Genomic DNA, 14329 nt, shown 5'->3' with positions numbered 1-14329 from the left:
CCAGTGGATAAAAACCATGGGAAGGGAAAATTCCTTTACTACAAGGCAATCCGTTAGTGGGATCTGAGGTATCGCAGGATTATAATAGTGGCTCAAGGAATAGCCAAATGAAGCCCGACCTAACATGCGTTATTATGGAAAGCCTGTGGTTTAGAACCCGAGTTATTTCTGGCGCTATGCAAATGTCTTTTGAGACAACCTCAGTCTGAGGACCTTCCGCTCAAAGGGACTGATGATACACACACTTGCACGTCCTTTCCTTTATTACCACATTGTTCTCTTGAAATGAGTTTAAATTTTTATAGGCTCTGTGCAGCAGGTAAAAAACACAATCAGTGTTTTAGTAAACAGCAAATGATATTATGTTTGTATAATCATTTATTACGCAATCCTCAGTTTATACTTCTGCAATTTTTAGTGTTTTACACCACTATTCCCTTTGTAAACCTGGAAATTATCTAAAAGTACTCTGTTATTCATTTGGTATTGCAGAGGGAGACACTACTGACCAAATAGTTTTAAGCAGCTGGTAGTGGTTGATTTATTGTGCTTTATTTTGTAATAATTACTAGAGTTTTGTTCATGTTTGAGGGTAGCCGTGTGGTTCCTGACTTATTCACGTCATGGGACTTCCACTGATCTGTTTTACTTTCTTGCAATTTGGAGCCAATTTCGTGTCTCATTTGCGAGGCTTATGCTGTTACGTTCTGTGTTCATCCGACTCGCCGTAACTCTTGACCCAGTTGTCCACTTTAATTTGGTGGAGGTCACTGACTGGGAGAAAGGGAGGGACAAAGGTGGAAGTCCATGGAAGGAACTGTGCGAAAACATAATTTTGTTAATTGTATTAACAATCAATGAACTGTAATCATGAGGGACCAGCTAATATTTTTAAAATTCTGGGCTTTGAAGCAAATATCATCTCTTACATACAAATGAAGAATTTCCATAGCCTTTAGAAAACAACCTGGGAGTGATTCTTAAAGCTTGAGCTTTAAGTGTGTGCTTAGTAACCTGGAAATGAGAGAAGATTTGTGGCTTTTGTGGGTCTGTGTTGTGAAGACAAAGGTTCTTCTTACAAACCAGAATAACTGTAAAGTTTGGAAATGTGGCCACGTTGTTAGGAGCTTACGGAATGTATGAGTTTGACAGTGTTCAGGAATCAATAATTTTATCACTATTACTAAAATTGTAACCTGAGAAGGATCAAATATCAGGTAAAAATTTGTTTGTACTGTATTATTTTGCATTTTACCTTGTGATACAAGGTTCCTAAAACTTTCTATCACATAAGGAACCAGGTAAAATTGAGCATTACAATGGTGCAGCCCAGTTTTTCATCTGATTTGCTCTAGTATAAATACAGCTAGTGGACAATTTTGGAATTAAGAAAATATAAAAAAGGCAATATGATCATTTACTTGCATTGAAGACAATTTATACCATAACAGCTTCTGAGCACCTTGGAAATGCTGAGTCTGCATTGTTTCCTTGCTGATTTGATAGAAAATGGTTGCCTGAGTATTTGGTTTATGTTATTAGTATTACTGGTCAAACTAATTTCTCTTAAGAAACTTAGTCTATCATAATATCTTTAAATTGAGACTCTCTGTTTGTTGATATGGTCCATATATTGAAGACAAAACATGCCCTGAACAGTTTACAGTCCCTGATCTAATGAGTAAAATAAACTAACACACATTTAGGTATTTTTTCCTAATACAATATAAAAGACTAGAAGTGTAGAATAAAGCCAAGTGTAAGGCAGGGTAATAGTTTCTGTTTGTATAAATGTCACATCACAAGACTTTATGACCAGTGTCTCTTCTCTTATCAGGGTGCTGTCACCTAGAGTACAAGTGTTAAAAGAGGATGAGGCCAGGGAAGAAATCCAAAGAAATCACTCTTCCTGGTAATGTTATTGTCTACAGCAACCAGCAATGAGTGTGAGCTAACATACCCGTAAACGTAGTGCATGATATCAGAGCGTGGTAAGGGTGATCTTCAGGCTTGTACGGTATCTCATGACACTAACTCAGATAATGTAAGTTGTAGGTGTTTGCATCAGTTTCTAAATTTTGACATTGCACGACCTTTGCTAAGATTGAAAAATGAGGGCTTTGAGCCCACTTTCTGAACTACTGCTGCCCAGTTTCCACAACCACTTTTCATTTCCTTCCTGCAGCCGAGCGAAAGATGTAACCATGCCAGCGAAGCTTCCAGTGAATTTCTTCTCCACGACATCTCCAGTCATTGATCTTTTTCGGGGACAATTGGACTATGCAGATCACCTTCGTCAGGATGCAGAAGTTGTGCTGTATTTCTTCTATGCGCCGTGGTGCGGCCAGTCCATTGCGGCAAGAGAAGAAATAGAACACGTGGCCAGCAGGTTGTCAGACCAGGTAACTCCAGAGAATATATGAATCTTAAACATGACCTGATAGGTTTTTAATCTCTAAGCCAACGCTGGTTTCTGTCATCCCATGGGAACCAGTAGGACTTGAATGCTCACATTAGGATAACTCAGCCAGTCATCTTAATTTTAATTTCACATACAGAGTGTTAGAATAAATGGAGAAACCCATGATTCCTGCTTAGTTGTCTGTTATTTCTGCTCCTGAATGGGAAACTCTGCAAGTTTCTTCTTGTAAAATGTTCTCGGATTTATTCACCTCCTTTCAAACTGAAATTTAAGGGAGTTGCCTGAGTATTTGGTTTATGTTATTGGTATTACTGGCCAAACTAATTTCTCTTAAGAAACTTAGTCTATCATAATATCTTTAAATTGAGACTCTCTGTTTGTTGATATGGTCCATATATTGAAGATGAAACAGTTCCAGGATCCTTGGAGACACTGGTAATCAGATAAGCTAATGAGACAGCAGCTCTAGCACTGCTTTCCAGCAGTTGGTTACCTGGGAAAACTTCACAAGTCCTAAACCTCTGCTCACTGAGCTCCACTCTGCAGAAAAAGTAGTTACGATGGGTCATAACTAAGTTAGTAAATTTGAAAGATTTCGATTAGGAAGCTTAAAAACTAGAAAGAAAAGTGACCAAAAGGATTTCTGTTTAAAAATTTTTTTGGTCATTTTGCAAGTCTTTTGTGATAGAATTCAGAGAGGCAGAAATTGAATACTGAGTTGAAAAAAACACTGCAAGTAGCAGATAGAACCGCTTAGGAAAAGCACAAGTTAGAGAAGGTCACAGTAATGTACTTTGTTTACTTTGTTAGCTGTGAATTTTCACCCGCTCTGCAGGTGCTGTTTGTGGCTGTAAATTGCTGGTGGAACCAGGGGAAATGCAGGAAGCAGAAGCATTTCTTTTATTTTCCTGTGATACACTTATACCATCGGAGGTAGGATTTCACACCTGCAGTCTGCGGGTTTTGTTGTTGTTTTGGGAAACAAAGAGATTGTATAAAATGTTGAATTTTGAAAACGTTATATTTATGGCTATAGTAAATAGTCATAGATGAGGAGATTCCAGGTGAAGTTCATCCCTGCGCTATTGAATGTCAAGGAAGGCTGTAAATGTCACTTAAATGACATGCTGCTCAATTCTTTGTCCTTATGGAAATTTTCTTTTGCCCGTGCATCTCCTGGAAGTTCTGCCTCTAATGAGAAGCAAGGAATTCAGATTTCTGTATTAATTGCAGTTGTCTGCTTGCTCTGTGGATGGATTATATCAGCTGGTCCTTATTTGAGGCAGCAACAATGTGTTTATGGATTATTGAATTCAGTGGAATTTAAGTGCATATTTAAATGGCACTATGTGCTGAAGACTTTTTTCTAAATTTGAACTTTACACTCACTTGTTTATGCTCCAAATGTTGAGATGCCATTGTATAACATTTTATATAATCTCACTTTTGTTTTTTAGTATTTGTGTTTATTATCCTTTTTTTTTTTCTCTTTGTGTGGAGCAGAAGGTAAGAAAACACACCATAGAGCTGGATGCTGTGTAGTATATCACTTGCATTTTACTTGTATACCCTAATTTTGAACTGCAGCTCTTCCATTACAGAGGCTGATTCTGGTTTTTGGGAGGGATTTATGTATTGAGGAGGAAGAATCCCTATCTTTGTCAGCTGAACTTGGAACAGACACAGATGACACTAGCGTAATTCAAACTGTAATAAAAACAACAATCCCACTTGGGTGTACATTGCATTAAACTTATTTACACATTAGATGGATACACTTTGATATTATCAGTAACCTTAAACAGAGTTGCAACGAGATGAGATGTGAATTCATATAGATATTTGATAAAACCCCGAAGGGCAATCCGCCCCTCATGCCTGAGATATTAAACCTCAGGCGTCATGTACTGGGCACGTGCCATGTTGAAGCAGAGCATGTAGACACAGGTTTGTAAAAGCCAGCATAGAATTTAAAATCATCTACTGGGCACTAGAAGACCACTTCCAAGCATCTGAATATAGGTGTATCCGTGTGAGTTTGATACTTTTCAGAGTGTCTGTAAGTATAAAGTATATTAAAAGATATATCGCTTTAAATTATTCAGTGGGAATGGACTAATTCCTCATGATTTTTGTGCTTGATTTCATTTGGACTGTGACGCTTCGTCCAACCTAATGATGAGAAATCAGATACAGGATTTCAAGGGGACGAAGGAGAATCGCATTCTCAAGGCCCAGCCTGCCTTCTGTTTTAGCACCGCTTAATGTGGTGTGAACTGTTGGATCAGCTGGATCCGTGGACTGAATGTTCATCAGTGGCCTGACGGGAAAGTCCCTGCTTTATTGGGTGCTACTTATAAAAGTCTTCTGTAAAAGTACTGCACCTTTTCAGGTTGATACTGTTTGAACTTTGTAAAGATTTTAAAAAATCAAGTGAAAACAGTGGCATTTTTCAGATCTCTATTTTCAGGTCACTTCCGACAAAGCAGAAAGATACATGTATACGATACATCTTATAATCCATACCCGCATTTTACCAGCTGCTCTAATGGGACTGGGAGGAGGTCTCTGTCCCTTCGTCCCCAGCAACGCGCTGCATCTGCCCATAGGTGCTGCCTGGGAGTCGCTGCAATTTCAGTCACAGAAAGCCACTGCTAATTAACCCAGGGAGCAGTTCCCTGGAGGCTGAGTCTGTGTAATTCCCTCCCGGGGGTGGCAGAGATAGGACTCTACTGCTAATTTAAGTCTTAATGTTTTATTATTTTTTTTGGTACTAGTTTTGGACCAATTGAATACAAAGGCCCTATGAGTGCTGTTTATATTGAAAAGTTTGTTCGCCGGGTGATGACACCACTACTCTACATCTCGTCTCGATCAAAATTACTAGATTTCCTCTCAAATTATGAGGTACTTGTCTCTCTTCTCTAGCTTTACCACTGTGGTTCAGAAAGAGTTTGACTTGTTTCACAATTAAAATTGATCTGCTCCAAAATACCAGTTTTATTTTCAGGATCCTGAAGTCAGTGCCCTGTAAATTTGTTAAAATCATAAAAATATGAAATGACAAATTCATAATGTTGGTTCCCTGTATAGTGACTCTTATGATTTAGCGATGCTTTTAATTTACAGTGCTTTCGTATGTAGAGACAACAATCAAAGTTGTTACCTCAGCAAAAAGTTACAGAAGAACAAGAAATAAGGGAGAAATCTGTTCACAGAAATCCCGCAGTGTAAGTTGGGAAAGCATTTGAGAAATATATAACCATTACTTTAGTTTTTAAAGGAATATTAAACCTTCCTGATAAGTAAAAACAAATGTGAAATCAGTTGAAATAACAGCTCCTAACCAGTTTGATTACTGTAACTTCATAATTTCAGTCATTGTGGTTTATTAATTTCCAGTCTGTTGTGTTCAGAGGTGCAAGGATTGGTGGCAATACTAGTGGATTAATGTCTTCCAGTTAGACAAAGTGCACTTACCACAGAACCATTTATAATCCCTTTGTTACTGTTCGTTTCTGTAGTGCACAATGGAGAAATGCCGTAATATTGCTAAACCTCGGGCTATTAGAGCAGAACAGAAAACCTGATTAACAAATGGATGCAGGTGGTGCTAGTAGGGGCCAAAACACAGGAGGGGCTTTAAGCAGAGTTCTCTTGGAACTGGTGCGTGTTCCGAGGGCTGGTGCAGGATGGAGCCGTTTGGTGGGAGCCGAAGGGGCCGCACTCCGGCTGTCCCCACGCGCAGGTGCTGCTCACGCTCCGGTTTATCCCCCAGTTTAGTTTTAGTGTTTTAAGCGGGGACTGGGAGTCAGGAGTGGTGAGTTGTGTGTCTGTCTCTGATGCTGTGATCACAAACAACTGTGTTGTCCTTTTCATTGCTTCAGTTTTCCCATTCTAAACCTCTTTTTTTTTTTTTTTTGCCTCCTATAAAGATTTGAAAACAGCTGTGCTTGTTTCTTTGTCTGTGATAGACGAATTATTTCTTGATAGTCTGCAAAAGGTAACTGATAAGGGTAGTGTCATTGAGCATAAATTTGCTTTACAGTAGGAGGTGCACTTCCATTGGGAAAGGACTAAGAGAAAAGACAAATTGAGGGGGCGAACCAGAAAATATTTTTTAAAATACTGCTTAGCAAATGAACAGATATTTTTAATTCTGCGTTCAAACTTCCCCCCTTCCTGTTTTTCAAATTCTGTGGCTCTAAATGCCCAATCTCTGTTTACGTTTAGCATTTTTTGGTTCTTTTTCCTGAAATGGACTAAGAATAGAATCATGGAACCACAGAATGTCAGGGGTTGGAAGGGCCCTGGAAAGCTCATCCAGTGCAATCCCCCCATGGAGCAGGAACACCCAGATGAGGTTACACAGGAAGGTGTCCAGGCGGGTTGCAATGTCTGCACAGAAGGAGACTCCACAACCCCCCTGGGCAGCCTGGGCCAGGCTCTGCCACCCTCACCATGAAGAAGTTTCTTCTCATGTTTAAGTGGAACCTCCTGTGTTCCAGTTTGCACCCATTGCCCCTTGTCCTATCACTGGTTGTCACCCAGAAGAGCCTGGCTCCATCCTCCTGACACTCCCCCTTTCCATATTGATCCCCAGGAATGAGTCCCCCCTCGGTCTCCTCTTGTCCAGCTCCAGAGCCCCAGCTCCCTCAGCCTTTCCTCACACGGGAGATGCTCCACTCCCTTCAGCATCTTGGTGGCTGCGCTGGACTCTCTGCAGCAGTTCCCTGTCCTGCTGGAACTGAGGGGCCACAACTGGACACAATATTCCAGGTGTGGTCTCCCCAGGGCAGAGCAGAGGGGCAGGAGAACCTCTCTGACCTACTGACCACCCCCTTCTGATCCACCCCAGGTACCATTGGCCTTCCTGGCCACAAGGGCCCAGTGCTGGCTCATGGTCATAATAGGGTCTGGTCTGTCCTGCTGCCCCACAGTTGTTTAAGGCTGAGGTTGTTTCCCATGCTGTGGCACTGGGTGCTCAGTGTCTCGCCTCTGTAAAGCTGAACAAGAGAGGGAGAAGGGGATACAAAAATAGCAGCCAGCTCATGCAGCGAGATGTGTTCAGAGAACATGGCCTTGGCCAGTGCATGTCCAGGTGAGTGCGAAAAGAAAAGCAACTGCTGAGTGATTAGGAGCTGGGATGCAGAGAAGACCTAAGAAAAGAATTGGATATGAAGAGGGAAACAGATACAGGCACAAAGGAGAAGTCAGTTTTAAACCAGAAAGAAACACAGTGTTTCATCATTTTAAGCAGTTAGAAATGTGAACATTTTCTAATGTTTGCCATGCAAGTTGATGAACTTTATACTATTTGTAGGAGAAGTTACAACCGAGGGAGCGACCTCTTTATTTAAGTTGGAAAGTTTGAGGAGTGGAGCAGGTTACAGGGGTGTGTGCATGGCACACACTAATTGCTATTGTGAGAGCCTTGGCTAGTGTCTCCCTGGAATTCTTGATCTTTTATATGTTAAAAATGTTAATTTTTAGCAGAAGGGAAAGGAGAAAAGCCTGTAAAGGATAGAACATTATGCATATTGACCACTGGCTGCTGCTTGATCAGGTTTTTCTGATTTTCTTCATTGAAAAAATAATTCATTTGAAGCTCAGAATATTTTCTGAAAGATTTGTCACCTTCAGTGTGTCATTTTCAGTCCTGTGTTCTGCTAAGAAATGGGTTCTGCAAACTTCTGTTAGGGGTATTTACTTTTGACGGAAAATGTCAGTAGGAAGGAACCCCTTTGCAGCTGATCCGTTCTGTTCCTTCACCACTTCGTTCCACTCTGCCAGGGCCTCCCGTATTGAGGAAGCAGTAGGTGGCAGAGGAGTTGCCTGTCACTCACTTTTTGTCGTCATTGTTTTGTTTCGCTGTCCAAGGACGGCACTATGCGTAATCTGGAGCATGCAATATGTTTGTAAGTAGGTGAGTGGTTCCTTTGCAGGGCATCATGTAGAGCTGAAGTTTACTCAGCACATTTTTCCACGCTTAAAAGAGCTCCTGCGCCCTCCTTCTCTTGTTTCCAGGGTATTTTGTTGTTGCCTGTCAGTTTACTGATTGCCAGGACTTCAAGCCCATAGTTACCCTTTTCCGTCTAGTCTGTGAAGCTTTTGGTGCTTTAATCTTCTGTTCGAATTCCCATTGGCATCTTTTGGCAGAAAAAGCATCTAGCAAAGAAAACCAGGAGCTCTGCTCACGCTTAGTGGGATATTGAAATCCATTATAACGCGTTAGCATGCGCGAAATAAGGAGTGCTGTAAAAGTACCGAGATAAACAGTCAAAGCTTGGTTTTTTTAGTTGAACCGCACAAAGAGTTGCTGAAATCTAGCAGCATGATCTCTTGTGTTCAAATGAAATACTGATGAACAGAATCCAGCTAAATGTGAGAGCACTTGGTTTTAGTTACGTGCTGGTATGTCCCTTTTTCAGCCAAATCACGGCTGTCCTGAGGTGCTGTATTGTGCTGTATTGTGCTCACAAGAGGGCGCTCAAACCCCATGAAAAAAATTCTTGAAGACCTGAAAGCTGAGAACTCAAGATTCAGCTTCTGCATTTTTTTACGTGTGAGTTTTGTAGTTTGGATATTTTTTGTGGTTTGGGTTTTTTTTGTGCCTTTTATTTTTTTTGTGGAAGGATACTAGTGCAAAACTAGAACTGGATAAGAATTAGAACTGAAGTTTTGAGAGCAAGGGGAAAAATCCCCTTTGGAAAGCAGTTAAAATATTGGAATGTATAGAAAGATTTAAATGACATCAAGAGAAAGTTATGAAGTTCCTGCCATAACTCCAGGTGCCTGGAAGTACCTATAATCATACTTCTTTTATGTTCGTAACTGCAGAGATGTAATAGCTCCATTTTAATCCACACTGGCGTGTCTCATGTCTCATCTGACTAGCCCGGCTACTAGAAATGGCCTCATCCTTCTGAGGCGCAGAGAAGGAAAACGTGCGGCTTCTCTAGTTAGAGAAAAAGTTTCATTCACTTACAAAAACATGGGATGTGCCCGGGGACCTCATAATTTCCTGGCCTGAGGAGAGGGGGCACCGTCAGGTACCACGGGTGCATTGGACTTCACCGTTGCTCTTGTGTGGGCGCTCTGGTGCGTGTGTTAACCGGGGACGAGAGGGTTTGCATTCGGTTCTGGATGCACGATGTTTATAACATTGTCAGAAAATGAACAGACTCGTAAATTTAAGTAATGTAATATCAATTAACAGTTTCTTCTCTGCATTTCTGTGGTATAGAATTCGTGGTGTGTAATACTGGTTCTTCTGGTCCCCAGAGATAACCTGTTCCTTTCCTCTTGCTGTTTTCTTTCCTGTGTTCACAGATGAAGTGAGGCAGGAGTTGCCTGCCAGCACACACCTGATAAGTAATAAAGTAATAAAAATCTCCCTTATCTCAATGCAATATAGCCAAAACATAAATATAAATAAATACAAATCGGGATAGAAATAACGGCGTAGTAAAAGCATTTATCTATTTGTAAAAGCTATTCAGTAGCTGTGGGGCTTTTTCAGTTCTCTGTCCCCATTACTTCACATTTGTTGGCTTTGAAATTTCAGAGCTCTTTCATCACATAGTCATTTAATAGTGTCTTCCTAGTCATCTGTAGTTTCAATGATTCCCAATAACCTTTGCACATGTTGTTCCTCACCTTTCTCTCCCTTCTCTAAAGCGTTCATAGAAATGTTGAACTACATGAGCAGCAGTACACATCCCGGCTGGCTGTCTTTGTGGAGAACCAATGATTTCTACCCATAGTTTTCACTTTTCTGCTAATCTTGAAAAGAACCTTCCGTGTTATTCCTTATCACCTTAGTTTCTTGCAGTGTGTTTGTTAACTTCTTGTGGGCTTTTGGGGAATTCCAGTATGCTGCATTGAGTAGATCAGTCGTCTGCACACTTGCTCCTTCCTTCAAAGATAGTAATAAAACCTTGATAGTAATAAAACCATTGCTGGCTCTTCTCCAATTAAAATTACTCACCTGAAGATCTCTATTCATTCTTAAAGTTTCTGTGAACCTGCTGATCTGTAATTGTTGAGACTCTTGTCAAGTCTGTTATTTGATTTAATTGGCATCACACATCACTTTCCATTCCTCTGATGTAGACACGAAGCAAGAAATAGGCTACACTACAATTAAAGATTTTTGTATTTTGATCTATGAGTTTCATTAGGAGAAGGTGCTAATGACCGTTCACTACTGACATCACTAGGTTTGTTCACTTGCTTTGAGACAGATCCTGAAAATCGTTTTATGGAAAGAACAACTCCAGTCTAGCAACACCAACACTCCTAATGTGGTGTCTTTAAACTATCCCTGTGTCACATTCCAATATTTTATCCTCCCACTTTATACATTAGCAAGGTAAATCCTGTTCAAGTGATTATTCCTAACTGCCTGTGTGAAGGTAATTAACCATAATCCCGTACAGATGGTTGCATGGAAGCAGCTGTTGGTCCTTTACAGCTTGGATGTAGGTGCCACATCAGCCGAACGCAGGTGCTACAGTTACTGGTGGTTTGGAGGTTCTTACGTGCAAGGGAGTGGGAGTTGCTGCCATCGAGCTCCTCTCAGCGCACTTGTGTTCAGAACTAGGAACTGTTTACACGGAGAGATCTCTTCTGTAAGACTTGAATATCGCTTGCTGGAGCAAGATTCCTTGTGAATTTTATGGCACCTGGAAGTGTTCAGTTTTGTTAAAATGAGCAGAGTGGTTTGTATTAGCAAATGGATCTCTTCTGATGGAAGAACAGGAAAATTTGTATGGTACTTTAGAAAAGAAACACAGCATTTTAGACATTCTTCTCATGTATAATTGCAGCCTGTAACAGGGAGGAAATTTTAATTATAATCATTAAAAGGACATTAATTAACCAGGTTAATGATCAGGCATATAGCATTATGTATTCTTTCCACTACATTTTTCTCTTATTGAAAAAGCATTTTCCAAAAATGTTTCATGGAAACATCTTGTTCTTCATGATCTGGAAGTCTCAGGCTGCTGTGAGTGTACAACAGGACTGGCAGAATCACAACATCACCTTTGGGAATCAACTTCATAAAGGTTTCTAGATCTCACTTTTTCTTGTCACATTTTACTGGCACTTTTGACTCTTCTTCCATTCAGTATTTGGTGCCACGAGTTTGCTTTGTACAGTAACAGGATTCAACAATGGTCCTAGGAAATGGGGAACTAAAGTCTTGGTCGTCTTATCTGTCTCCTTACTTTGGTTCACTTGAATGCTTTGCAAGTTTTTACCAGAGATTGTTTCTCTTTATTGTCTTAATGTGGCACTCGGGGAAAAACATGAACACTGATTACTAACCTGTTTATTGTTGAAAAAAGAATGAGTGCCGTGATTTTGCTGTATTATTTCAGTTTTATTTAGATTTTTATTTCCTTCTTTACAATTGTTACTGCAGAAGTTTCACTAATTGCTTGTGTCTCATTTTTATCCTTGAAAATTGTCTTGGAGTACCTCATAAGGAGTGCTTGTGAACAAGGATCTTGTGTTTAGCATTCATTCATGACGAATAATTCCTTCCTAGAAATAATAGGTCATTAGTTGGAATGGATAATGTTATAAGTTAACATCTTGAGATTGCTAATCAGCTGAAGTAGCTCAATTCATCTGGCTGGTATGAATAACTGAGTTCATACCACTGATGACAGTACCGGGCAAAATATGTGTTCATTTTTTAAAAAATCAGTTAAAAATGTTATATGTAAATCTCAGCAAAAAAATAAAGCGGAATGCCAAATGAAAATACCTGCGTGGGAATATATTTGCCACACAAATGGATGATGGGTTAGTCTGAAATCTTCTGTTCCGCAGCAGTCCCTGAGTGCTCTTGTTTTGTGTGGAACTGGGAAACAAAGAACAGAAAATAACCAAATTCCATCACTTATTCTGCCCTCAAAGTTTATTAAACCAATATGAGCCACGTATTAAAAAACATTATTAATAATATTTTTAAATGGATTATATTTTCCAAAATTTAAACCTGAAACTTAATTGAGATTTTGGAACAAGAGGAGTCTCAAGACTGTACACCTCTCTGTTCCAAGTCAGCTTCTCCCAGATTTTCTTCTGGAATTTGATGTGAAGCCATTCCGGCTCCATACTTGGTAAAGTCAATAGGCCTGTATAGGGACGAGTCCTTTAAATTGGGCAATTTGAAGAACTTCCTGGGTATGCAGGTGGGATATGGGGCTCTTTCAGGATTTTTGTGCAGCTGGTCTCTGACTCCTGCAGGATATACTGCACAAATTGACAATGAGCAATAGCTCAATGGTGGGATGATCTTGACAATTCAAGTATTTACACACAAAATATGTGAGTTCACATGTAGTTGCTAATTCTGTGCAACATAGCGAACAATTGAAGTGCTACAGTTTAAGTTGCTCATACTCTGAAAAATTATATTTGATATTCCAGTTCTAAAAGACGTGTTTATGATGCTTATGGTTCTTATGTTGGTGCTGGAACTGTCTCTGAAATATTTGCAAAGGAAATATTAATTGTTTGTAGTGAACTTTAATATGGGGAATATGCGGTTTGAAACTTACACATCTTCGGCCATAAAATCCCTTTCTCATATGTAGCTTTTGAATGACAACTTCAGAACTGATTTCTATTCAGTCTTTCAATAAAGTTTTTCTTGCAGCATAAGGTACCTGTTCTTCAGTAAACATTGTCTTCTTAAAATCTGTTGTGTTTTACTGTAGACAAATAATTTTTTTATATATATATACTTGAGAAGTATATATATTTATACTTGAGAAGAACTAATTAACCCTAATTCTTATTATTTCAGCCTGGAGTTCTTGGCTATTTTGAGTTCAATGCTTCGCCTCAACCCCCTGGTTATTTGACATTCTTCACATCAGCACTACATTCATTAAAGAAAGGTAAAAGCTCCATTTTCATGATTTAAGTAATCTGTGAATGAGTTCTATACAGGGTCTTAAGTAGGTTTTTTTGCAATATTTTGTAACTCGGGAATTATTCCCTTTTGAGTGTTCCTTGATGTTGATGTAGTTATGAGACTGTTATTACAGTCAGGTTCAGGGGCATTGGGATGAACTTGACTTTGTTGACCGCAGTCACTAAATATTGACCAAGTGCCTTCCCGGATGGAGTTACAGAGCTGGTACAAGGTGGTATGATAGAAAGGGCTTTGTGCCCCTGTTGTTTTGCATTAATAATCTAAAATACAAAACCTCTTCCATTTACACATGCAAACTTTGTATATCTTTAATACCTTTTTTCCCAGGTCGTAAATTCTGGATAGAATGTGTGTAAAGTTAAGATTAGCACATTTTATGGATATTTCTTCTTGTCAGCAAGTGAAGGACATTGATGGCATTATCCTGATTTTTACTGTGCCACTGACTTGGTATATGATACAGAGCCTGTTCTCTTACATTTTGTTCTGTAGTTTCCCTGTTTATACATTGGGGTAGTTCTTTGCAACATAAAGATGAGAAGCATCCTATTGTTGTGTGTACATCTTTATAAATATAGAACTACTATAATATGTATTTGCATAGTATATATTTACTGTAAATGTTAATCATCTAAACCGTCAATGTTCATACCTTTTCCTTATATCTATATCTTATCTCGGGTTTTGAGATGTCATAGCACATAGCGAGGTGCATCTGTGATACCAGATTCTATATTTAATAAGCAAATCAAGAAATTAGACAGTTTAGGTTAACATGCCCTATACATTGTGTGCTGAAGGAGAACATGTTTGTTCTTCTTGCCTGCTCTTGTCACCTTCCTTCTGCCTCAGTCACCAATGTTGGCAGATGCTGATCAGTAAGATTCTGTGCCTTTACAGAATCACAGAATGCACTGGGTTGGAAAAGACCTCAGAGATCATCCAGT

General features: G+C 39.6%; 1 protein-coding gene across 3 annotated transcripts in view; it reads left to right on the top strand.

Annotated features, from left to right (window-relative positions):
* Positions 1 to 14329, top strand: part of TXNDC11 (thioredoxin domain containing 11) — a 32857-nt gene that overhangs the window by 1941 nt on the left and 16587 nt on the right. For 2 of the 3 annotated variants that reach the window (XM_082065028.1, XM_082065030.1), the window contains exons 2-6: positions 1838 to 1912; positions 2186 to 2402; positions 3258 to 3355; positions 5200 to 5329; positions 13251 to 13344. In XM_082065028.1, coding sequence (XP_081921154.1) covers positions 1838 to 1912; positions 2186 to 2402; positions 3258 to 3355; positions 5200 to 5329; positions 13251 to 13344 — 614 coding nt within the window. The remainder of the gene's footprint in view (positions 1 to 1837; positions 1913 to 2185; positions 2403 to 3257; positions 3356 to 5199; positions 5330 to 13250; positions 13345 to 14329) is intronic. The other variant, XM_082065029.1, reaches the window with a different exon arrangement.

Source organism: Streptopelia decaocto, assembly GCF_964273445.1.
Source record: "Streptopelia decaocto genome assembly, chromosome: 13".
In the NCBI taxonomy this organism is placed as follows: domain Eukaryota; kingdom Metazoa; phylum Chordata; class Aves; order Columbiformes; family Columbidae; genus Streptopelia; species Streptopelia decaocto.
Note: the sequence above shows the minus strand (reverse complement) of the source record. Positions and strands in the feature narration are given on the sequence as shown.